The following is a 24,347-nucleotide window of genomic DNA, read 5'->3' on the forward strand; positions in this document are numbered from 1 at the left end:
AACAGCTCTACAGCTGTTTCCACATAAACATAGCTGTGTGCAGCACACATGTAAACACATTATAATTTTAGACTCAGATAAAAACGCGTAATATTTGATTATTTTTATTAATGAAGCCATACTCATAATTTCCCATATTTTAAAATGGCTAGAGCACTCAGTCACAGCAGGGGTGAATTTATTCGAGATTGAACATTCTTGGAGAAGCCAATGTCTACTTGTTATCAGCACACTTGTGTGGCAGAAAAGGCTGTGGGGAAGGCTATGATCAAGCACATAAACACTGTCTTTCAGCCATTGCTTAAAACAAGAAAGGAGCAGCAGCAATGGCCTCAGCTGCAGCATCAGACTAGAAGATTCAACAGCACCACAGCAGTTGGCAAAGATTCTAAGGTTATGTTCAAACTTTTAAAGGAAATGTAGCTTTATTCAAATAAATAAATAGCATGATAACCAGGTTTCATATCTTCAGAATTCTAAAAAATGGCACCACATTAATTTCACAGTATCAGCCCAAATTTCAAGGACTAAATCAGAGTATCTACTCTAGAAACAAGAACATAATTGTCCATTCAATCCTAAGCATTTGCATGTAAGACAATTCCTTGTGTAACAAACACACTCTAACATGAACAGCACGGAGGAGGGTCATTTTAGATTGTAGCAGGATAAAAAGCATTTCCTCGTTTTAATGAAGTCATCTCTAATTATAGAAGAAAAGGCTTTTGGCTTTGAATGTCTTCACTATACCATAAAAAAAAAAAAAGCCCAAATCTTTCTGATCCCCAACCCTGCATGTTTTAGGCATGAACCCTGTCATAGCAGGGCCACATAATGCTCCCTCTGTAAGGGACACCTGGACCAGCCCTTTCCAGCTCAGCAGAGATGCTAATGAGTGATGCTCTGAGCAAACACTCACTCTGACAACAGTGTGTCTATTTTTAGCTGCAGGTTTGCTTGAAGTGAACAGCTCCTTCCCTGTGATAAGCTGCAATACACACTATGGCAGATTTTTCTCGAAAAAAAAAAAAATAAAGGCACTTCTGAACATGCTTAGAAAAATAATCATAGCAAACAATTTTCATAGCATATTTAATTTCATAAATCATTTTCCCACAACAATTTTAACAAAGCCTCCAAAGCCAAAACATAATTTATTTCATACTCAATTCACTGTTCTAGACCACTTATAATTAAAAGCAACCATCAAAAAAAAATCAATAAAAATTTGGCAGTATCTTATTTTCAGAATTAGTGTTAAAAATAGTATCCAAAAGAAGCTAACAAAAAATAGTATTTGGATGACAAAGGTAATTAAAGGCAAATTAAATATGGTTCTCTTGAACACCACATACTGAAATAAAACCCCCTTGTAGTATATGGGTCTTCCATCTACTTATTTTACAATACGGAAAACAACAGCAATGCTAGTAAACACAAGATCACCCATAAAGACAGTCAGAGCCTGGACGATGGAGCTGTCAGCACTGTTATTGTTTACAGTCCTTAATGGCTTTTACAGGCACTTTACAATAATGCCTACTTTAGAAGCATCAACACAAATGTCATTACCACAGCTCTACCTTTTATAACCACCTCTACAAAATATTTTCCTTGTACAATTAAATATATTTAAAAAAAATATATAGCGGAAGCATCTCCGAGACCAACTCACCATTCATGATGACAGGCAGCGTCTCCAGAGCATATTGCTCAGAACAACAGCCCGACTGCAAAGGGAGTTATGCTAATCTCTGGAGGCAGCGATGGTGTAAACACATACGCTGGAGCAGGCAGCAGAAGACCAAGAGCTCTCTTTTGTTTTAAAAAGAAAAACCCCCAAAGCAACGGCCTAAATGCCCAGTAGGAGGTACTACTAGATCAGAGAATCATGCCAAAGATGCTTTATGTAACAAGGGTTAGTTTTTCCTCAGCTAGCTATCCTAGCTTCCTTCATATACCTCCAGAATAACTCAAAATGGCAGGGAGAAAATGCAAACCAGGATGTATATGATATTCTCAATTGTATCAGCATGAGCTGTTACCACGGCAACATTAGACCAGCATTATCAGTTTCCTTCTAACCAAGACGTAGCTTTCCTGAAGCCTTAACCAACTAAAGCAAATACAATACATTCTCATTTTAGGGCAACATGGTCTCTAAATGGCTACATTCTCTACATGTAAGCACTACGCTACCCTTTTCATACACCTTTCACACAAAGCTTTAAAATGCTCTCTTCTTCACATACTCACACAAGCCCATGTTGAATCCAGCGAGGAACGGCAGCAGAATGATTGCGCCTAAATGCCTTTCATTGCAGCAGCTCCGACTGCTGCGGACCTCGCGGAGGCTGAGTGCTGTGTGCTGTTGCTAGTGACTATCAGCGATGAATCTTACTGCTCAGATCGCTGACAGCGTTCATTTTTTATGAGCCAAAGCTATACTGCAGCACAAATGTTAAGTATTTAAACACTCTGTATCATGGGAGAGGTATAACATAATGCTATCTACAATCTTCTTTTATAAAGGAAAACCGGGGAAAAACACTCGTAAATTTCCATTAAATCCAGCATTAAGTATCTGGTATTACCCAGATCTTATTTTTAAAAGACCACACACAACAAGTTTACTGGTAATCATTATTCAAGACTGAGATTCCGTCCATTACACAGTACTGAGGGCAGACTGTATGGAAGGTGGGCAGGCATGCCAAGTGGGCTGTTCTAATCTCAGAGACCAAGATTTGCAGCGCTAGGGACAGGAAGGGACTAGAGAACCCTGTCTGTGAGGCAGTACTTCTGCAGGTAAATCTGCACCTTTAAAGCTGCCAGAAAAGACAGCAAACCTCCCAAGAAACCACTGGAGAGCTGGACAGAGGTTCCAGAAGGGACTTTCACTGCTGTGGTACAGACCCACAGCAGACAAGCTGAGAAGCCGTTCAGGAGGCACTACTGGACTCTGGGTAAGAATACTCAGTCTGCTTTGTTTTTGTCTGCTCAGATTCCTTAGGCTTGGTCTGGAAGGCTTAGTAGCTAGACTCTCAGAGGAAGGCCCCAATCTCTACACTGTAATAATATAAGGAAAAGAAAGTGAAGTGTAAGGCATTAGTAGGGAAATGCCCAGCTCCCCTAGCTCATTGTCCTAACAGAGGTAGGCATCAGGTTGGTGGTCTAGACAGAGGTTCAGCAAGGAAATGGCTGCACAGGGCATTATGAGCCCCATTTGAGATCTACAATTGAAAGCTTCTATGGACCAAACATGTGCTTTTCCATCTATACACAGCCCACCAGCAAGATCTCAGATAGCATACGGCACTGAGTTCTGGGACTCGGGGCAAAAACTAAAACCAAGGTTAAGTAACATCCAATCAGAACTGAGAGATGAGCAGCACATACCACGAAGAACACCGAATCTACAAACTGGACTAAAGATGCTGAACATGAAATAAAAAGCCCAGAACTTAGAGGAGACAATTAAACTGAGTTCTAAGAACTAGAAAATATCATCCTGAGTGAGGTAATCCAGTCACAAAAGAACACACATGGTGTGCACTCACTGATAAGTTGATATTAGCCCAAAGCTTAGAATACCCAAGATACAATTCACAGACCATATGAAGCTCAAGACAAAGGAAGACTAAAGTGTGGATACTTCAGTCCTTCTTTAAAGGGGGAACAAAAATATTCACAGGAGGAAATACGGAGACAAAGTTTGAAGCAGAGACTGAAGGAAAGGCCATCCAGAGACCACTCCATCTGGGGATCCATCCCATATACACTATTACAGATGCCAAGAACTGCTTGCTGACAGGAGCCCTGATACAGCTATCTCCTGAGAGGCTCAGCTAGAGCCTGACCAATACAGAGATGTATGCTGTCAGCCAACCACTGGACTGAGCACAGGGACCCCAATGGATGAATAAGAGAAAGGACTGAAGGAGCTGGAGGAGTTTGCAACCCCATAGGAAGAACAACAATATTAACCAACCAGACCCCCCTCCCCAGAGCTCCCAGGGACTAAACCACCAACCAAAAGGGACCCATGGCCCCGGATGCATATGTAGCGGAGGATGGCCTTATTTGGCATCAATAGGAGGAGAGACCCTTGGTCCTATGAAGGCTTGATGCCCCAGTGAAGGGGAATGCCAGGGAGGTGGGAGTGGGTGGGTGGGTGAGCACCCTCATAGAAGCAGGGGGAGGGGAGATGGGATAGGAGGTTTGTGGAGGGGAAATGGGAAAAGGGATAACATTTGAAATGTGAATAAATATAATATCCAGTAACAAAAAATAGAGAACAACAACAACAAAAAGAAACAAGAGGAAAAAAAAAGAGTTCAAATATGGATCATCTGTAAGAGACACCAAGCCTAAAAATACAAACAGCAAAGATAAAAGGAGGGACACACATCACCACACACCTACCTAGAAGACACTGAAATATGTACATACTTTGTTGATAAATACTCAAGAATCAAAAGGCCATTCATTATACAGCATGTCTGGGAAAGCAAGACATGTGTTGAACAGAAGAGCTGCTGCAGTATGAAAGCAGACACTCACAAAACTGAAAGAGAAGTAGGTGATTTAGTAACTGTACCATGTGCTGTTTGAAGCAGGCATCCAGTATAGAGCTAGTGTCTGTAAGCAGTCTGTAGTACTGTGAGTGTGTACTCATATATCTAGGCAGTAGACCCCAAACAGATGGAAGCATATAATAGGTGCAGCCCAATGCTCTACCAGCTGGGTTCTGGCAAGCAATTTCCCTCCAAATTAGCTCACTATGGGGTTCCCCCCAATATTTCATGTCTATGAAGAGATGATCCAGAGACCACCCATTTTACTTTTGCAACGAGTAATGATTCTTAGTCATGTAAACACCCAGAACTAGTAGAAAATCCAACATCACTGTAAAAATCCATGTTTCCCTTTCTACGTTGCAAATGTAATTGTTCTGATCCTTGAAGTGCTGACAGGGATACACCTGTGCACCTGGTCTTCAGTGCAAGTCATCATGAGAAGTTTGTATTAGGTATATTAGATAGTTCCTTCTGGAATCTCTGCTCATTTCATTGCTTCCAATGAAGAACATCCTTCCATAGTTTCTGTCTCGGTGCTCTCTTTATCCAGATCACAGCTATAATAGAATGGAACATGCCCAACAAACAAGCAATGAGTCTCACTGATTTCTTATCTATGTACCTTATCTGCTTTCATCGCCAGGCAGGTTGATGCGCTCTTCCTGGCAAGAGTGGTAATGTTTTCCATATGCAGAAGGTGGGTGATGAACACAACATCTTTGTCTCACAAGAGGAAGTAAGGCAGTGCCAGTGTGAACTTGAGGTTGCTGCTCACACAGCCTCATGCAGCTTCAGAGTAGACTTTCTAATATTTAAACAGAAGGCTGTGTTCTAACATAATGTTCAACAGTATAGTACCGAAAACACACAAGCCGGCAATAAGTCTGCTTACTCTCATTACCAAACATTATGTATGGTCTGTAACTGCATGTGGTGCACCTTTATACAAATATCAGTGGTAACTCTGTTGATGGTAGTATTTCTATAAAGACATGCACAATGCACTGACCTACGGAATTAGCACAGCTATAGCATCAGCATGCAGTACAGAGGTTTGTACCCCAGTGTGATCTAGTAGAGCTGCGACCACAGAGGAGGTCACAGTTCATGGAAACTCAGTGGTGCAAGGCATGGCTGGAGTTGGCAAATCCAAGGCTGTTCTTAATAAATCATAGGAAAAGCAGACAGGAAGTGAATACGGATAAATCAAACTTGTACAATGACACTGAAAACTCATAATATAAAATATAGCACTAAAATTCAGCAGAATGTTATTCTTTACAGTGTACATGGAAGTGCTCTGTATTCTCATGTAAAGCAACATAATAAATGGATTAACTCAAAAGGCTTGTTCGATCTTTTAAAATACATTTTCTTATCAAGTATAATTAAGGGCTTGAAAGATGGCCGAGTGAAAGGCATCTGGCGCCAAACCACATGACCACAGCACGTGCAGCAGCAGCATGCTATAAACTCCAATAGCCTTAAAATCCTCTCAAGAACTAAGAGGAGAAGGGAGTCTCTCAGACTGATGTGCAGAAAAAAAATCCCAGTGAAAATCACACGTGACAGTGATTCCCATAAGATGGGCACAAAGCACTCATCTGCATAGACTTTGTATAGCCAAGGGAAATAGGAGAAATATTAAAGACATTCCCATATATAAGATGCTTTATGCAAAGACATCATGATCTAATCTGAAGAGAATTTTAAATTTATAAAGAAACTATTAAGAATAATTTAAAAAATCGGTAGGAAAGAATTTTAAAGTGAAATTAAGAAATGGTTTTATCCACAAAAGCATTAGTAGAATTAAAGTACTTAGAGATAAACTCAGAGGTATCACAGGCAGTGACGAACATCTAAAGAGATGGAGAGGGACATGGTTTGTTAAGATGACAGTTTCTCACAAATTAATCAATAGATCTCACAATGTATCTAGGAAAACTTCATTGGGCTTTTCTTTAGAAAATGATAAGCTGACTGGAAATGTATATGGGGAGACAAAGCCCTCAAAATAGCTAAAAGAATTTGGGTAAAAGGACAAAATTAGCAAAATTGCACAGCTTGACTTCAAAATTCATAGTGATCAAATCAGTGTGGCTGATACAAGAACAAACAGACATAGTTCACTGACAACAGAGCTACGGTTCACAGATGAATATAAACTTGAGATGAATGAGTTCCAACAAAGGAATTAAAATAGTCCAATAGAGGAAAGTGTTCATAAAATATAAAGTAATAAAAACCAGATAACACATAAAAAACTACTTCAACCCATACTTCACAGTAAATATAAAAGTGAAAAATGGGCCTGTAGGAGAAAGCACAGATAAAAAATATGGTATGAATGGGTTTGGGTAAGACAAAGACTCCCTAAAGCCCAGTACAAACCACACAATACACAAAGGAAGAGGAAGAAAGAAGTGACTTCATTAAAGTAGTGACCTTTCCTTCCAGAAATACTATTTTAAGAAATAATGAGACATGTCAGAAGCAAAGAGCAAATGTTTGCAAGTTACAAGTCTTCAAAAGAAAGTGGATTCAGAATATATAATGGATTCCTAAGACTTAATAAAAAGAAGACACTTTAATTTTTAAAGTGGACAAAAATATTTAAACATGCATGTGTCCAAACCAGATAGACAAATGGTTTCTGAGATTGTAGAGATAACCAACACTACTAGTTACTATAGACACAGAAACTGAAAGCTACTGTGAACTATCCGTTCACACTTCAAACTTGCTACACTCTAAAAGACTGAGGACACCAAGTCCTCATGAACATGTGAAGGAACTCCACTCCTCTGAATTACAAGTGAAGGGTAAAGCGGGGCCGCTGCTTTGAGAAAGTATGCTGGCTGTTTCTTCTTTCCAAAAAAGATTTCTCTTATGTATATGGATAAACTATCATCAGACTCTCCAGAAGAGGGCATCAGACCCCATTGCAGATGGTTGTGAGCCAACATGTGGTTGCTGGGAACTGAACTCAGGACCTCTGGAAAAGCAGCCAGTGCTCTGAACTTCTGTGTGCCACCTCAGCCTTGGCTGTTTCTTCAAAGTATAAAAATATATTACGCAATTATTTTATTCCCAGTCTACTCCTGCATTTCTACTAAAAAAATTAAAAAAACCTGTTCACTCAGATTTGTTTTTAAATGTTTATCATAACATTATTCAGTCCTTTTGTTAGTCAATCACAGAACAGATAAAGCAAATGTGTTCGAGCCACACAACACAGGATGAATTAGCAATAAACAGGAAGCAACTACTTGTATATTCTGCAACATAGATGAAAGATGTCAGAAACAATAGGTTACACACTATATAATTCCAGAGGCGTAAAACATGCAGAAGAAGAACTTAATAGAAAGAAGAGGTAGCTGAGCATTTAAGGGTTTGAAGGAAGAGTGGAGATCAGCTCCGTCAGGATTCAATGACAGAATGAAATGTTGGAACTCAAATGCCTGGCCACTAAAAGACAGTATTTCCTAGGGGTGGATCAGGATTTTGGTATTTTTACTAACTATCAGTAAACCTTTCAAGAAACTGCAAATACCACAATGGTACAAGTTAGAATAGCCCATTAGCATAAGTCTAAAGGATATAAAATACGGAGATAACAAAGCTTTTACTCAGAACAGTGTGTCAGAATAAACCCACACTCTTTATATCCCCAGTGAGTTCAAGATCAAACCACACAGACAGACACAACAGGACTAAGAGAAGCACAGCTCTAACACCATAAAAGACGTCTTACTAAAAGTGAGCAGAGGATGATCAGAACATGAAGAGAGGAATAGTGGAATTTAGTAAGAACAAAGATGGAAGAGCAGGGGGCTTTGACAGTCTTAAGAGCTAATGTATGAAAGACATATTAACTATAAGCAAATCTGAACACGGAAAGAAACTGCAAAAAGAAATTCCATCAGAGTATCGTAAACAAATATGGTCAAGCAGGGAATTCACTAGTAGGCTATCATAAACTGTCACATCTGCTGAGGTGTTAATAGCATTAGCCTGGATTAAAGACTAAACACGCCAACAGAAAGTATGCTTGCTATGTGCAGTTAGTAGAAGACTAAGCAACTTAAATTATTCTCAAGTGCGTATTACAGATTCTTTTGGCTCTTTTATCTAAGGTGTCATTATATTATGATATCCCATTTTAAAAAATGATGTTAATATGGCTGGAAATATCACTTGCCCACCCACCACATTCAATTATACCCCAGCATCACACACACATGGGGGAGGAGGGGAGGGGATGGGGAAGGGATAGAGACACTAAATAGGCTTTCTACTGTTAAAATCCAACATTTTGCATATTAAATGTTACATTGCTTCTGGCTGCTATTGTTTCTAATTTCTAATTTCCCCCCAGAATCTTTATAATCACAATCTTTAAAATCAGTACAATCATAGTTTTAAAAATGATTTACTTTTATATTATGTGTATGAATGTAACACATGTGTGCCTGATGCCTACAGCCTAAAGAGGTCTTCAGAGCTCCTGGAACAGGAATGACAGGAGGTTGTGGACTGTCACGTGGGCTCTGCGTCTGAGGCCAGGTTCTCTGCAAGAAGAGCAAGAAAGTGCTCTTAACTCTGGGAGATTTCTTTGACCTCTATAGTCAGTTTATAAACTATGACATAATAAATATTAGAATTTTTTCTAATGAGTAGAAATTGATTACAATCAATGAGCTCATAAAATAGTTGCAAATTTTTAAAAAAGAGATTAAAAGATAATTTAGAAGTTACAATTACACAAACCCAATGGGCAAACAAACTGGGTTTAGAGAGCTTCAAAAGGATAAAAATGATAGTAAATTACAGTCACATGAGCTATCAAGTTCTGAGGAAATTCATATCCAGGGTTATTACAGCATTTGCCACATGTACAGTGCACTTCACTAAAATTAACTTGTACCCACCAAAGAAATTGACAAGCATTTCTTAGGAAGTTCAGGTAAAGGTGGGAAGGTATTAACACACTTGCTCTTTAAAATGCTGCAGCGTAGACACTGTAAGTGTAAACCTCAATAGCTCACAACAAACGAACCTTTGATTACTTTCAGTTTTATATAACTGTAATCGTGATAAATTATTTAAAAGGGAAACAATAAATTTTCTAGGAAGTCAATGAATGTCAATAACTCATTTATTCTGAGTCAGGACAAGAGGAACTCCTCTGTGCTGTTACTAAAACTGGATGTCCTTAGGTTTGCATAGAGATAGCTATGACATTTATCAATCAAAATTATTGTTAACTAATTTGAAAGTAAAAGCTGAACCCCCCCAGAAACAAGACTGTAGCCTATGTTCTATATTTATTCTTACAAAAAAAAACATCACTGGAGAAGAAAATGGCTTTGGTTAAAGTTTATTACATTTCATATCTGGCATTTGATGAAAGGGCAATGCTACTGTTCTCAGGTTGAAGCAGGAGGATGACAGCCAGTTAAAGCCAGCATAGGCTGCTTACATATTGAGTCCAAAGCTAACATGAGCCACATTACAAAACAAAATAAAACCAAAACACCTTTTCAAAAACCAAAACTACATTTGCCTAAATTAACCTTCAATCTTTAATCGAGGGTCCATGTACCTAATTTTTAAACTGTCACTTCCACACTTAGTTGTTTTTTAAAATAGCACTTTGGGATGCAGCACCCCTTGGTGTGCTTTCCATTTTCTGGTAAAACACATCATGCATGTAAACCCCACTTAGTAACTTCCAACAATCCAACAATGCCTGAAAACTTCTTACTGCCCAGAGCTTTGCTTTGGTCTAGTGGGATGCTCAGATAGTAAAGGCATTTGTCCCTGAACCTAATGACCTGAGTTCAGTCCTCAGAACCACACAATGAAAGAAGAGAAACAACTCCTGCAGGCTGCCCTCTGATTTCTACACTTGTGCATTTTCACCCACAACCCCAAATAAATATTTTTAAAAAACCATTCCTTAGCACATACACAAATGAATACAGAACCATATTCATCACACAAAACAAATCAATGCAGAATACAGAAACGAGAGGATCAGTTTCTCTTCTCCGCATTTCTTCCCGTGCATCTTCCTGTGCGTATGCCTACTGTGTTCCTCACTTAGGAAGTCACAGTGGCTGTGAGAGTATTTTGAAGATATGAAAAGGAGAAGAGAGTGGGGGAACACTTACTGAACTTCAGCTGCTCCTTAACCATTTCCTACCCAAGCTCATTATTCACAGAACTCTGTTTGGTCATAAGTGTGTTTGTATGCATGATCCTAGTGCCCTGTTTCTGTCTTTTCAAAAGAAAAAATAAAACTAGTATTTTTTTAAAGTCTATTTCTTTAAAAGAAATTGTGTGTTACAAACTGTATTCTGTCAGTGCAGTGACAATAGGTCTATGCAGTCACAGGCTGTTCAGTCAGGTTCAAACCTAACCTCCAATGACTACATCCCATTATATTCATGCCACAGCAGAAGATTAGCTCTGTCCTCATTTAAAATGAAAAATGCCTGTAGAGAATAGAAAAGTGTCCCCCAAAGGGGTTAGAAGACTGCAGTTTACAGAGCAGGAGCCAGGCCATAGAGACTTTGTCACACAACAAGTTGAATACTGAGCTGTCATTCCAGTTTTTAGCAGTTCACTGAGACAGACATGAGATTCTTCATGTGTTAACGTCCTGTGTAGTGGAGATAACTCGAAGTAACTCGAGTGAGAATGATAGCACTCAGGAATCGAGGCAGGAGGATCTGCTTCCATGAATTTGCAGCTGCATTGTGAGATCTTGTGTGAAAACACACAGAAATAAAGATGCACACACACAGAAGCAGAGAGACACAGATACACAGAGACACAAATGCACACATACATACATATGTGTATACACAGACACTAGCATATACATACACACACATACAGACACACATGCACCCATGCACATATACATACACAGACACACACACAGAATATGTTGAATGAAAACAGTTTTGTACAAAAATATGCCCTTTTTCACATCTCCCTAAAGTAGCTTCAAGGAGCTAAAAAGCAGGTCTGAACTGACATAGCAAAACAGTAGCCCGAGTTTCTCCAGAGCCATCCGCATTTATATTTTTATTTTAACAATGAGTTCTCTTACTTAACTGCATTACAATCCATGAATACATGGAGGCAAATCCTAGTTCTGTTTAATGGTCACATAAACACAGTAGAAAAGGTTCCAGTGCCAAGGGCATCAGCTGCTTCTCAATCACAGTGCAACCGCATGCTCCTTGGGAAGGGTCCGAGCTAACATGGGGAATGGGTACCATGCTGTTTATATGTGAACTCGGCCTTTAATCCCCTTGCCATCGAAGATGCCAAATCATTTTAGCAAAACAGTAAGTCTGAATATTTTAACAGTCCTAAAGATATGTAATACATTACACTGCTTGTCCAACCTATTTTATATATGATATACAATATAAGCAAGAAAGATTCTGATGTTTATCATGTAACAAATATAAAATTTTACATAGATTAAAAATGTGCTTTTATTAGATGGTCTTTTCTATAAGACTTTAAGTGACTTTTACATATGCATTAAAATAAGATGACAAACCTGACACAATGTAACTGTACATTATGTTTCCTTTTACTTTTGAAACATAAGGTAAGTTATAAATAAAAAAAATTGAAAGGCAGATCATTGTTTGTATTTTAGAACAAAAAGCCACAGTGACATATAATACAAATTATGTAAGAATAACACTGATATTTTGTAATTGATATTTGACTTAGGTAGTAAAAATTTTTTTAAAAAGAATGACATAGCTCAACTTATTTAATATGAACTTTCTCACCATCTTGAAAACAAAGTCCTTATGGAAATCAAAAAACAGACAAAACTGGATTCTTTGTATTTGATCTTAAAACTTCAATTACTTTAGCTGCTAACTGCAGTGTATCAGTTTAAAAACAAAACCAAACCACTTACTTGATTTGTCCCATGAGGCAGTGTGCTCAGAGACCCGAAGGCCGTCATCTTCCAAAGCTGCCCTCTGATCCTGTGCAGTGCCTTTGGAGTGTCTGTGAAACAGTCGGCTAGCAAACCCCTCCAGTTTCTGGAGGGCGGTGGGCGTGCCAGTGTGCTGGCCACAGGACAGTTCTTTGTGAGCTGCCATTCGCGTGCATTTACACTTTAACTGCAAATGTTTTCAGAAGGAGCTCAACTTCCTACCAAGAAGCTAAGAGCTATGCATGTGTTAAACTTCCTGTCTGCGGGGTTTGCAAGCCACTACTGCTGCTGTTTCCTGTTAATACAAAACAGCACATTAGTGCGCCTTTCTTAGCAAACCTCCTCATCTCAGCTAGAGATGCATACTTTAAAACTTGCAATATCTGCTAAAGGCTCTAGGTTTGAGTGGTCTGATATTAGTATGCCTAAGAATGAGCACAGTAACCATAAAGGTTCATATACAGAAGGATAAAAAGTAGTTTTCAAAGTGTGGAAAACTAGTTAAACATGTATTACAACCTCAAGCAAATAACCAGAGGCCAAATATTAACACGCTAGAATTAGTTTACAGAAAGTCAGCTGACATACAGACTTTATAAATCTTTATAAGCAGTTAACTTTTCATCAAAATTGGTTTTGAAAGACAGCAATGGACAACATGTCATGACTAAGAAAACAATATGAATTAATTTCATAATTTCAAAGGACTCAGAGTTGCTAACTCACTGACTCAAGGTTAATGTGTATGTAAATTATTGAAACAACATACCAGTACCACCTATTAAATTTATTTATAGATATGTGCCTGTCTATAAATAGTACATTTTAAAACATTCTAACATTTGGAAAGAATGAGAAAAAAATCAGATTTAAATTATGAAATTATATGGTTATAAGATGATGTAAGTTATAATTTTATAGCCTATTAGCCATACCGGGAAATTTTCATTGAAAGTAAAGAATCCCTGCCACTTGGCTGATGAGTGTTAAACTCCTAACACAGAAGCCTGCTGCTTCTTTGGTCTTCTAACTTAGTGATCTCCTAGAAACATCACATACAATAAAAATATATCAGGTCCAGTTTGCAAGATAAAGGTACTGGTGGCATATAGAAAGGAATTTGAGCGTTCGCCTCTAGACATCATGTGTGTCAGAAATGTATAGGTTTTTTGTTTGTTTGTTTGTTTTCCTCTCTTGGGAAGTTCAATAAAGGAAAAGAGGGAAAAGAAAGGGAAAGACTTTTAAAAAGTCTTTCTGACATATATCTGAGTCCATATTTCCTGTTAACTATTTGACACACTAAATAACAACAAAAGTGTTAAATAAATGAGCAGGACCGTAGTCACACTAGGGCAGCACACATGCAGGCTCACAGGCAGGCCTGCCAGGGAAACCCTGATCGGAAAGCTCTGCCACGTAAAGCCCTGCAGGGACTCTGCTTGGAGGAAGACAACAGGGTGGACAGGCATGAAGCAGGACCTACATGGCCAACCTTTCAACCTTAAAATGTGTAGCTTTCTCTTAAAACTGTCAAATGTATGTAACCAGTGATTTATTAACACTTGGTGGTGTCTTACACAAAACAGAAAGATTAGGAGCCTGAAGGGTCTAAATGTGTACAGAGCACAGAATGACCGGTAGGTAAAAACAAACGAAAGCACTCGGCTGCCTTGACCGGCTTTCCTGATACAATTCTGCTCACTGTCTGCTCAGCTCAGTCGCCTGTCTGCAGAGCCCCGCTACGAAAGGCAGAGAAGCAGCTGTTCTGCTTCCACAGGCCTGATCATGTCAGACTAACACTGGCTGTTTATCAGCACGTGATTACATATGTGCACATTATTATATATTATTATAAGATCGATAAAGCATATAAGTATTACTTTTAGCACTCCAAAGGTCTAACTAAAATCACCAAATACTAGAAAACATTATTGTTACCAATAGGACTAAAACTGTAAATAAACAAGTAAGCACTAAGTAATTTATACAATTAAAAACAGAAGTGATATTATTGGACTTTTCATATTTTCTACAATCAAAGTTTATTTTCATTCTTTACTGTTTATTAAGTACAAATGTAGATTTCCTAAACTGCAACTGCATTCATTTCTGATGCATGGGCCTCCCCAGAGAAGACTCCCATGATAGTCCCTTGCCAAACATAACTAAACACAGTATTTCAGCTATTATGCTTTTTAATAGACATCTAACTAGACGTATGTTTGATGCTGCTTAAATACAGAAAGTCCCACATTCAAACAAGAGCACTAAGATTCATTTAACTAGAACACATACGATTTAAAATTATTATAGCAACAAAGAAAACTTCATAAACTGATTATGAAAATGCTATGTTTGATAGTCTTCTGTTGTTACTGCTGGTGATAAAACTGGTTCCCTTTCTTCAAAAGACCTTGCAGAACATAGAATATTTAATTTTAAAAATATCTGTCTGTAGTAATGTGACCAGGAAGCTGTTGCTATGGAGGTGTCAAGGGAACTTGATTTTTATTTTAAAGGAACTCTGCTGGCATCTACTGCCTGAAAGAAACAACTGCAGCTACAACTAAACTGGAATTGCAAGAAACAACAGCAGCTTTTGGAGGTAAACTTGCTCTAATTGCCAAGAGAAGCAACACACACACACACACACACACACACACACACACACACACATACACACGGAACACAGGTTTGCACACCTATGCATATTTAATAGCAAATATTAGCAATATGTTTGCTAAGTACTTTGGCGTATGTGAGATCTGCATTGTTGATATTAAGGCTCATAAAGTCTACAAATGAATGACAGCACCAGTATTATGTGATTCCCACCACCCACCCCAATGCTATCTGTGGATTCAAACAGGGGTCTCACACATTCTATACAAGTACTGTACCGACTAGGATTTATTTTTAGTCATTTCAAACACTGTATTTTGAGACAGGACTCTGGACCTACTGGCAAGGGTCTGAGATTCTGCCATGGTATGCTTTCCTTCAGATGGTCAGTCACCTTGGAGCCACTGTCATCAAGGTGGGGGGTAATGGCAGCATCCAGGCAGGCATGGTGCAAGAGGAGCTGAGAGTTCTACATCTTTTTCTGAAGGCTGCTAGAAGACTGGCTTCTAGGCAACTAGGATGAGGATTTTAAAGCCCACACTCAGTGACACACCTACTCAATGGAAAAGAATTGAAGACCCAGAAATAAGTCCACACATGTGGTCACTTGATCTTCAACAAAGAAGCCAAAAACATATAATAGAAAAAAAGAAAGCATCTTCTATAAATGGTGCTGATCTAACCAGCCATCTATATGTAGAAAAATGAAAATAGATTCATATTTGTCACTTTGCACAAAGCTCAGGTGCAAGTGGATCAAGGACCTCAACGTAAAACCAGACACACTGAATCTAACAGAAAAGAAAGTGGGAAAGAACCTCAAACTCATTGGCACTAGGGGAAATTTTCTAAATAGAATTCCAATGGCTCTAAGATCAAGAATTTATAAATGGGACCTCATGAAACTGACACATTTCTGTAAGGCAAAAGACACAGTCAATAGGACAAATCGGCAACCTACAGATTGGAGGGAAAAAAACTTTACCAACCCCATATCTGATAAAGGGTTAATATCCAAAATATATAAAGAACTCAAGAAGCTAACCTCACCCCCCCCCAAAAAAAAAAAGAAAAGGAAAGAAAAAGAAAAAAGAAAAGAAAAAAAGAAAAAGAACCTCTTAACTGAGGAATCTGAAATGGCTAAGAAGCACCTGAAAAAGAATCCAACATCCCTACTCATCAAAGAAATGCAAATCAAAACAACCCTGAGATTCTACCTCACCACCAGCCAGAATGAGTAAGATCAAAAATTCAGGCAACAGTAGATGCTGGAGAGGATGTGGGGATAGAGGAATTTTTCTCCATTGCTGGTGGGATTGCAAGATGGTACAACCACACTGGAAATCAATCTGGTGGTTTCTCAGAAAATTGGAAATAGTTCTACTTCAAGACCCAGTTATACCATAACTGGGTATATACCCAAAAGAAGCTCCAACATATAACAAGGAGACATGCTCCACTATGTTCATAGCAACCTTATTTATAATAGCCGGAAGCTGGAAAGAACCCAGACATCCCTTGACAGAAGAATGAATACAGAAAATGTGGTTCATTTACAATGGCATACTATTAAAAACCACAGCTTCAAGAATTTTGCAGGTAAATAGGCTGAAGAAAATTGCATCCTGAGTGAGGTAACCCAGACCCAAGAGGGTACACATGGTATGTACTTACTGATAAGTGGATATTAGCCCAAAAGCTCAGAATACATAAGATACAACTTACAGACCATATGAAGCTTAACAAGAAGGAAGGCCAAAGTATTCCTCAAACCCACTTAGAAGGAAGAACAAAATAATCACTGGGGACAGAGGGAGGAAATTTCCTGAGTGGTAGAAAAAAGGGGGAATGGAAAAAAAGGCAGAGGAAGGTTCAGGTATGGGAAGAGACTGGAGAGAAGTCCAGAGGGCCAGGAGAATGAATAGAAATGTGTAGCTGTGAGGGTGGGGAAGGAGGAGCACTAGAAAGTTCCAGAGGCTCCCAGGATCCATTGGGGATGACATTGCTGAAATACCCAAAAGCAGGGAGACAGAACCTGAAGAGACCACCTCCAGTAGATAGACATGGCCCCCAGTTCATAAAAGGGACCATTCACTCATCTCAAAAAATTTAACCCATTATTGTTCTTGTCTAAAGGAAGCATAGGGACACAAAAACGGAGCAGAGTCTGAAGGAAAAGGCCATCCAGAGACCACCCCACCACAGATCCATTCCATCTGCAGACTCCAAACCCGACACTATTTGCTGATGCTAAGAACTGCTTACAAACAGAAACCCAGTAGGGTTACCCTCTGGGAGGCTCTGCCAGTACCCGACTAAGACAGATGCAGACACTCATAGCTAACCAACCATTGGACTGAGCACAATGGAAGAGACAGAGAAGGACTCAGGAGCTGAAGGGGATTGCAACCCCATTGGAAGAACAACAGTATCAACTAACAAGACCACTTAGAGATCCCAGGAACTAAACCGCCAACTAAACAGTACATATAGATGGTCCATGGCTCCAGCTGCATATGTAACAGAGTTGGTCCTGTGGAAGCTTGTTGCCCCAGCAAAGGGGATACCAGACACGTGAGACTGGAGTGGGTAAGTGGGAGAGTAACCTCTCAGAGGCAAAGGGGAGGTGGGATGGAATGGGGGTGGTTATGTAGGGGAGACCAGGAAGAAGAACATTTGAAATGTAAATAAATAAAATAACCAATTAAAAAAATCAGGGAAACGGGTATGCTCATTGTTGTTGGGGTTTTGCTTTTTAAGTTCCAAATATTTAGAGGCTTTCTAATACTGACTTTCTGTAAAAATCCAGTATAAAGTGAGAAAATAATCGTGTCACTTTTGTCTTTAGTTGGTTGAACTGTGGTTTCTGGCCTAGAATGTCTCCTGGATCATTTCACCCAGGGGTGTAGTGGGATGACACTGGGATGACACTCTGCTGGTATTGAACAGAGCAGTTCACACATCAACTGAACCAGGCTGACTGGCATTATTATTAAGGTGATCAATACTCAGTTGATTTTCAAACTGCTGATCAGTTAACTGACTTTTAAAAGAGAATTGCTGGAATCTTGATTGTCATAGTGGATTTGTGTTTCTCATGCTTAGAATTGCTTTTCAAAGACCTGACTGATACTAAGTATATAATACCTCCTTTCCTTAATCATTCTCAATATCAAGCTCTGAGGTCAGTGTCTTCTGAAACTAACACGATCATGCCTGCATCCTTTATGTCAGCGATTGCAAGGCAGGTTCTTCTGCCCGTTTTCTAGACATCTGACTAGGGTGGGATTCCTAGGTAAATACATGGTTGGATCTTGATTTTGCTTTTGTATTCTAGTCTCATCCTAATTTAATGATAATATCTGTTCTGTTATTGGTGTACTGACATTCTTAAACGTGACTCTTCATATAGATTCATATTTGCTGTTTATAACTATTTCTACTTTTCTACTACTTTTGGGCCTCTTCCTGTTTTAACTTAAATTTTACATAATCGTATTCATTACCCTCTCAATATAACTGCAGTGATCTTTAGAAACAGTTCTTAATGGTTGACCTAGAGTTCTTTAAGAATCTAAGTTCAGTTTCAAAAAATGTCCTATTGCTGCTCCCTTTTGGTAAAGTACTGTCAGCTCATGTGCTATCACTAAACATGTTAAAAATAATCAGATATAGAGTTCACAGAAGTCACAGTGATCTCTCTCTCTCTCTCTCTCTCTCTCTCTCTCTCTCTCTCTCTCTCTCTCACACACACACACACACACACACACACACACACACACACAAAAATAAAATGAATTCACTGATGCGGCCAGAGTCCTCATGATCCATTCACCTCCCAATATAATGACACTGGTGACAAGCCTTTAACACATGGCTTTTAGGCATATACTGAAGATCTTAACCAGACATTGTAATAGCGCAAATGTGGATCCATGCTCAGCTGTTTGTTCTTGCAGACAGTAGTCCCCAGCCATATGCTACACTTTATTTCTTACACGCACACACTCACACACACACATGCAAGCACAAGAAATATATGAAAAAGGAACATGCACAGGTTCATGGTTTCCAGAGGGTCCAATTACAGACATCTGGGTGCACTGTTTTTATGCATAAGCTGAGTGGTACATTGTTCCCAGCATACGTCACAACTTTTGACATTGTCTCATAGGTTCTATGGGTCTCTCCCTGTCTGCAAGCATTGTCTTTCACTGTTGCCAATAACAAACGTCCTCTTATCTACTGCATGGAGTCCTGAGTTACTCCATTTCTCCATGTTTTAGACACCTGTGCACTGAGACAGAAGTTCCATCAAGTGTCTCAGAGTGCACCTCACCTGACATGTGATCAGGAGAAAAGTACCTGATTTCCCTCATGGTTTCTTCCCAGTAGGAAATTTCCTTTTAGGTATATTTTCTTCTGGGGCACCTTTTGGTGAAACTACTGCTCAGTGCTAGGACTAGGTTGCCTAGAATAGAAACTGGAATGGGGCAGGGGAATTATAAAACTATGAAGTTTACCACCAAGCCCGCCTTTTTCCAGGCTCTGCTTTTTCTATCCCAACTGCCTGCTGTCATTTCTTCTTTACAATGTTTCAAAACTACTAGATGTATCCTGGGGGGAGAGAGGATGGTGTGAACTTACCTCATCTTATTAACTGACATGAGAAGCCAATCTCATAGTTTCTTATTTTAGTGATTTGATAACTGATTTCGAAAGTAAAAATTTAAAAGTAGCTCAATTTCAATATGATTTCGGTGTAGAATCAATATATGCACCTTTGTAAATAAGGCAATCAAGCTATACTGCTTTTGTCAGAGAATTATGTAACTATGTTACACACACCTTCAGTGATGACAGATGCTTAAAAGTACTTGCAAAGGACTCAAGTCTGTTTCTAGCATCCAAGGGCAGCTCATAAATGTCTGTAACTTTAAAGATCTCTTCTGGCTTCTGTAGGTATCATGCACAGACATAGTGCCCATACATACAGGCAGACATTCATATACATAAAATAAAAACTCTTTTTGGAAAATGTTACAAAAATATATTCCTTTCAAATAATTCTATGGCAACCCCTTATGCCATAGAAATGCTGTTATTAATAAGAGATTAGCATTTCACTCTCAGAAAACTGTTTTCATCTAACAAATTTTCTTGATCACTTTGTATATTTCAGCCTTGCATCTCCTTAATGCCTAAGATAACAGACAACAATACTTGAAGTATAGTCGTCTGAAGACAGCTTATAATCTTGCTGGACATTCTCTCTTTCTAGGGAAAAACTCATGTGACTTCTGATGGCCTCCAAAATCCAAGCAGTTTCACTGACTTTTAATGGGCCTCCATTTGTGGCTGTTTCCCCCATTCCCATCTTAAAACAACAGCATGATACTTTTGAGCCTTCCTAACTCAGGTTGGCAAATTCAATTTGTTGCTTTGATTCAAAGCCAGTTGGGATTAAGCAGCACACTTCAGGAAGGTAGGATGGTCTGCCCTTCCACTAGCTTCATCAATTCCCCTTGAATCTGTCAGTTTGTTACTATGCTTGGCAAAAATCTTTTGCAGATAAAATTCAGGAGGCTTATCGGTAACCATGAAACAGAAAGTTAGTCAGGTGGCCTGAGCTGATCACACTGACTTTAAACTGGGACGCTGTTCTTCCATTGGAAGTAGAAGAACAATTATGTGGAAAGAAGTCATTAGATTTCAAACCTAAGAAGACTTATCCAGGCCAGAGCCTGCAGGCCCAAGAACCAGCATCAAAGGCCTCTCAGAGCTAGGGGCAACCTCTACTTGTCAGTCAGCAAAGAAACAAAGTCATTCTTAAATTCAAAGGGAACTGAGTCAAATATGTAAGTACGTGTGAAAACAGGTACGTTCAGGCGTGTTCCTATGAAGTCTAGATAACAGTCAGCCAGTATGAGCACCAGAACGGAGCAATGATGAGTGGGCATTTCTTGAAATCATTTGAGCATAGTAATTCACAGAAAGAATATAAAAAAAGATATTACCTAAATGCAATAGAGTGAGAGAAATCCAGAGAGAGATTTGAGCACAAAAATAAAATATAAAATATAAAACTCCAGATTATGGCACAGATATTATCTTCCTCAAACACTTTAAAGACCTTCATGTTGGTGACAAACTTCTGATTCATTTTCCTAATCAATAGCCAGACCTTGGCTAGGCAGCCATCTCCATCACTGTTGGAGGTTCTCTAACCAAAACAGTGAAAAGGAAATGTCTCTCCCCAGCCTCCTGTAGCACCATGGAAGATGAAGTAAGGCACCAGAGTCAGCCCCTTTGCACCCAGTGAGCTTCTGACAATGTGCCTAAGGGCAGGCTTTAGAACTCAGATATTTGACTAGAAGTACAAATTTGTGTGAGTATGAGTGTGCCTATGCGTTTGCGTGCACGTCTGTGTATATGCTCTCCAAGACATAATTTCTTTTTTAAAAATTATTTTATTGGATATTCTCTGTATTTACATTTCAAATGTTATCCCCTCCCCTTTCTTCCCTCCTCCTCCACTTGTTTCCTTGAAGGTGCTTCTTCTCCCAATTACCGGCTCCACCTCAGCACCTTGGCATTCCCCTTCACTGGACCAAAGGCCTCTTCTCCCATTGATGCCAGAGAATGATATCCTCTGCTGCGTATGCACCTGGGGCCATGGGTCTCTCCATGTGTGCTCAATGGTTAGTGTTTTAGTCCATGGGAATTCTGGAAGGTTTGTTTGGTTGATGATGTTGTTCTTCCCATGGGGTTGCAGACTCTTTCAGCTCCTTCAGTCCTTTCTCTAGCTCCTTTATTGGGGTCCCTGTGTTCAGTCTAATGGTTAGCTGCAAGCATCCTCAGCTGTATCTGTATGACTCTGGCAGAGCCTCTGAGGAGGCATCCATATCAGGCTCCTTCCAGTAGGCACTTCTTGGCATCAGCAATAGTGCTTGGGTTTAGTGGCTGTATATGGAATGGATCCCCAGGTGAGGCAGTCTCTGAAGGGTCTTTTCTTCAATCCCTGCTCCTCTATTTAACCTGAATTTCCTCCCCTGTTTTGTTCTCCCTTCTAAGAAAGACTGAGGCATCCACACATTCTGGTCTTCCTTCTATTTGAGCTTTATAAGGTCTGCGAATTGTTTCCCGAGTATTCAGAGCTTTTGGGGATTAGTATCCTCTTATCAGTGAGTACATACCATGTGTGTTCTTTTGTGACTGGGTTACTTCACTCAGGATGATAGTTTCTAGTTCCATCCATTTAACTAAGAATTTCCTAAATTCATTGTTTCTAATAGCTGAGTAGTACTCTATTGTGTAAATGTACCATGCTTTCTGTATCCATGCCTCTGTTGAGGGACAGCTTCTGGCCATTATAAATAAGGCTGCCATGAAAATGGTGGAGCATGTGTTCTTGTTAGATACTGGAGTTACTTTTGGGTTATATGCACAGGAGTGGAATAGCTGGGTCCTCGGGTAGTACTATGTCCAATCTTCTAAGGAAACTCTAGGCTCATTTCCAGAGTGGTTGTAGTGCCAGCTTATAATCCCACCAACAGTGGAGGAGTGTTCCTTTTTCTCCACATCCTTTCCAGTATCTGCTGTCATCTGAGTTTTTGATCTTAACCGTTCTGACTGGTTTGAGGTGGAGTCTCAGAGTTGTTTTGATTTGCATTTCCCTGATGACTAGGAATGTTGAACATTTATTTCTTTAGGTGTTTTCTCGGCCATTTGGTATTCCTCAGTTGAGAATTCTCTGTTTAGCTTTGTACCCCATATTTTAATAGGATTATTTGATTTTTCTGGAGTCTAACTTCTTCAGTTCTTTGTATATATTGGATATTAGACCTCTATCAGATGTAAGATTGATAAAGATCCTTTCCCAATCTGCTGGCTGCTGTTTCATCCTCTTGACAGTAAGACATAATTTCAAGTGCTATTCTCAAGAAGATCTTTCTTTCAGTGGTCTAGAACTGTCCAAGCAGGCTAGGATGACTAGCTAGCCAATCAAGTCTCATGATCTAACCATCTCTCCAGGGCTAGATTATAAGTATATGCTACCATGTGCTGCTTTTTCTTTTTTGGTATTTCTTCTGGACATTGATGTCATAGCCTCAAACTTGATAGAGTGAACTATCTGCTCTGCACCTATAGGACATTTATTAGCCCTCAGGATAGAAAATATATTTCCAACTACTTTAGGATACTGCATTCCACTATTTTCAATTTATCTATTTTAAATAAACAGTGTTTTCAAAAGTTTTTCTCTCTCTCCCTTCCTCTATTTAGTCCACCTGCCTGCCAGGTATGTACTCCAATCACAAAGCTAAGTCCCCAACGTTTCTTTCCGTAAATGATTTTTACAAACTTGGAAATACTTTGGAAATGTGAAAACATATCAAAGTGCCACAAAATCAGGAATAAAAAGCAATAAGATTTTCTGATTTCATTTTTATTTTATTTTAAAGTTCCAACAAGAAATTCCCACATACATTAGTTTCTGTATTAGAATTTTGCACTTTTTATCAATTTTCATTTCTATGTTACTTTCTAAGTTATAAGCACATGTTGTGTGGTAAACAGCCCTACATATTACCATGTGGTGAACGGCCCCACACACCACCATCCATTCTCTTCCCATAACATTTAGCACATCTTATAACAAAGAAAAGGATGTCGGTCTGAGGCTTTGAGGCTCACAGTGAGAATGAGGTCACAGCTTATGTGACAGCTATCTGTATAACTCCAGCCCCAAACAGAACCTGCTAGTATGATAGGAATGATTAGATGACATTCAGTGCAGAGCAGGAAAAAAAATGGAGTCTACCAGAAGGTGGCAGAGTGGGGCTCTGCAGATTGAAACTCAAAACTACAAAATTCGTTTGTCATTTCTGTAGACTTGGACAACAGATAAAAACACAAATTTAGACCCTTATATGAAGAGGTGCTAGGAATATACAAAATATTATTTCACATCCACAAATCAGGTTATAAATATTCATTTTCCTGCTCCCAGGAGCGTATTTATACAGCACTAAAAAATATATGATTCTACACATCCTTTGTATTATTCCAATATTGTATTTGAATTTAATGACAATTCCCTGGAGAATTACTACAAATATTACCCAATTTAATGCATTTTATTTGGTAAGGTTGGT

General features: G+C 39.1%; 1 protein-coding gene across 2 annotated transcripts in view; it reads right to left on the reverse strand.

Annotated features, from left to right (window-relative positions):
• PRKACB (protein kinase cAMP-activated catalytic subunit beta) overlaps positions 1-24,347 on the reverse strand; it is a gene marked incomplete at its 5' end in the record, with an annotated part of 83,815 nt that overhangs the window by 39,856 nt on the left and 19,612 nt on the right. Inside the window, one exon of one of the 2 annotated variants that reach the window (XM_080915316.1) lies at positions 12,547-12,733. The exons of the other annotated variant lie outside the window; for it this stretch is intronic. Coding sequence (XP_080771442.1) covers positions 12,547-12,733 — 187 coding nt within the window. Of the gene's footprint in view, positions 1-12,546; positions 12,734-24,347 lie in introns of those variants that run through there. 2 annotated transcript variants of the gene reach the window in all.

This window comes from Micromys minutus (assembly GCF_963924665.1).
Source record: "Micromys minutus genome assembly, chromosome: 4".
Taxonomy (NCBI): Eukaryota; Metazoa; Chordata; class Mammalia; order Rodentia; family Muridae; genus Micromys; species Micromys minutus.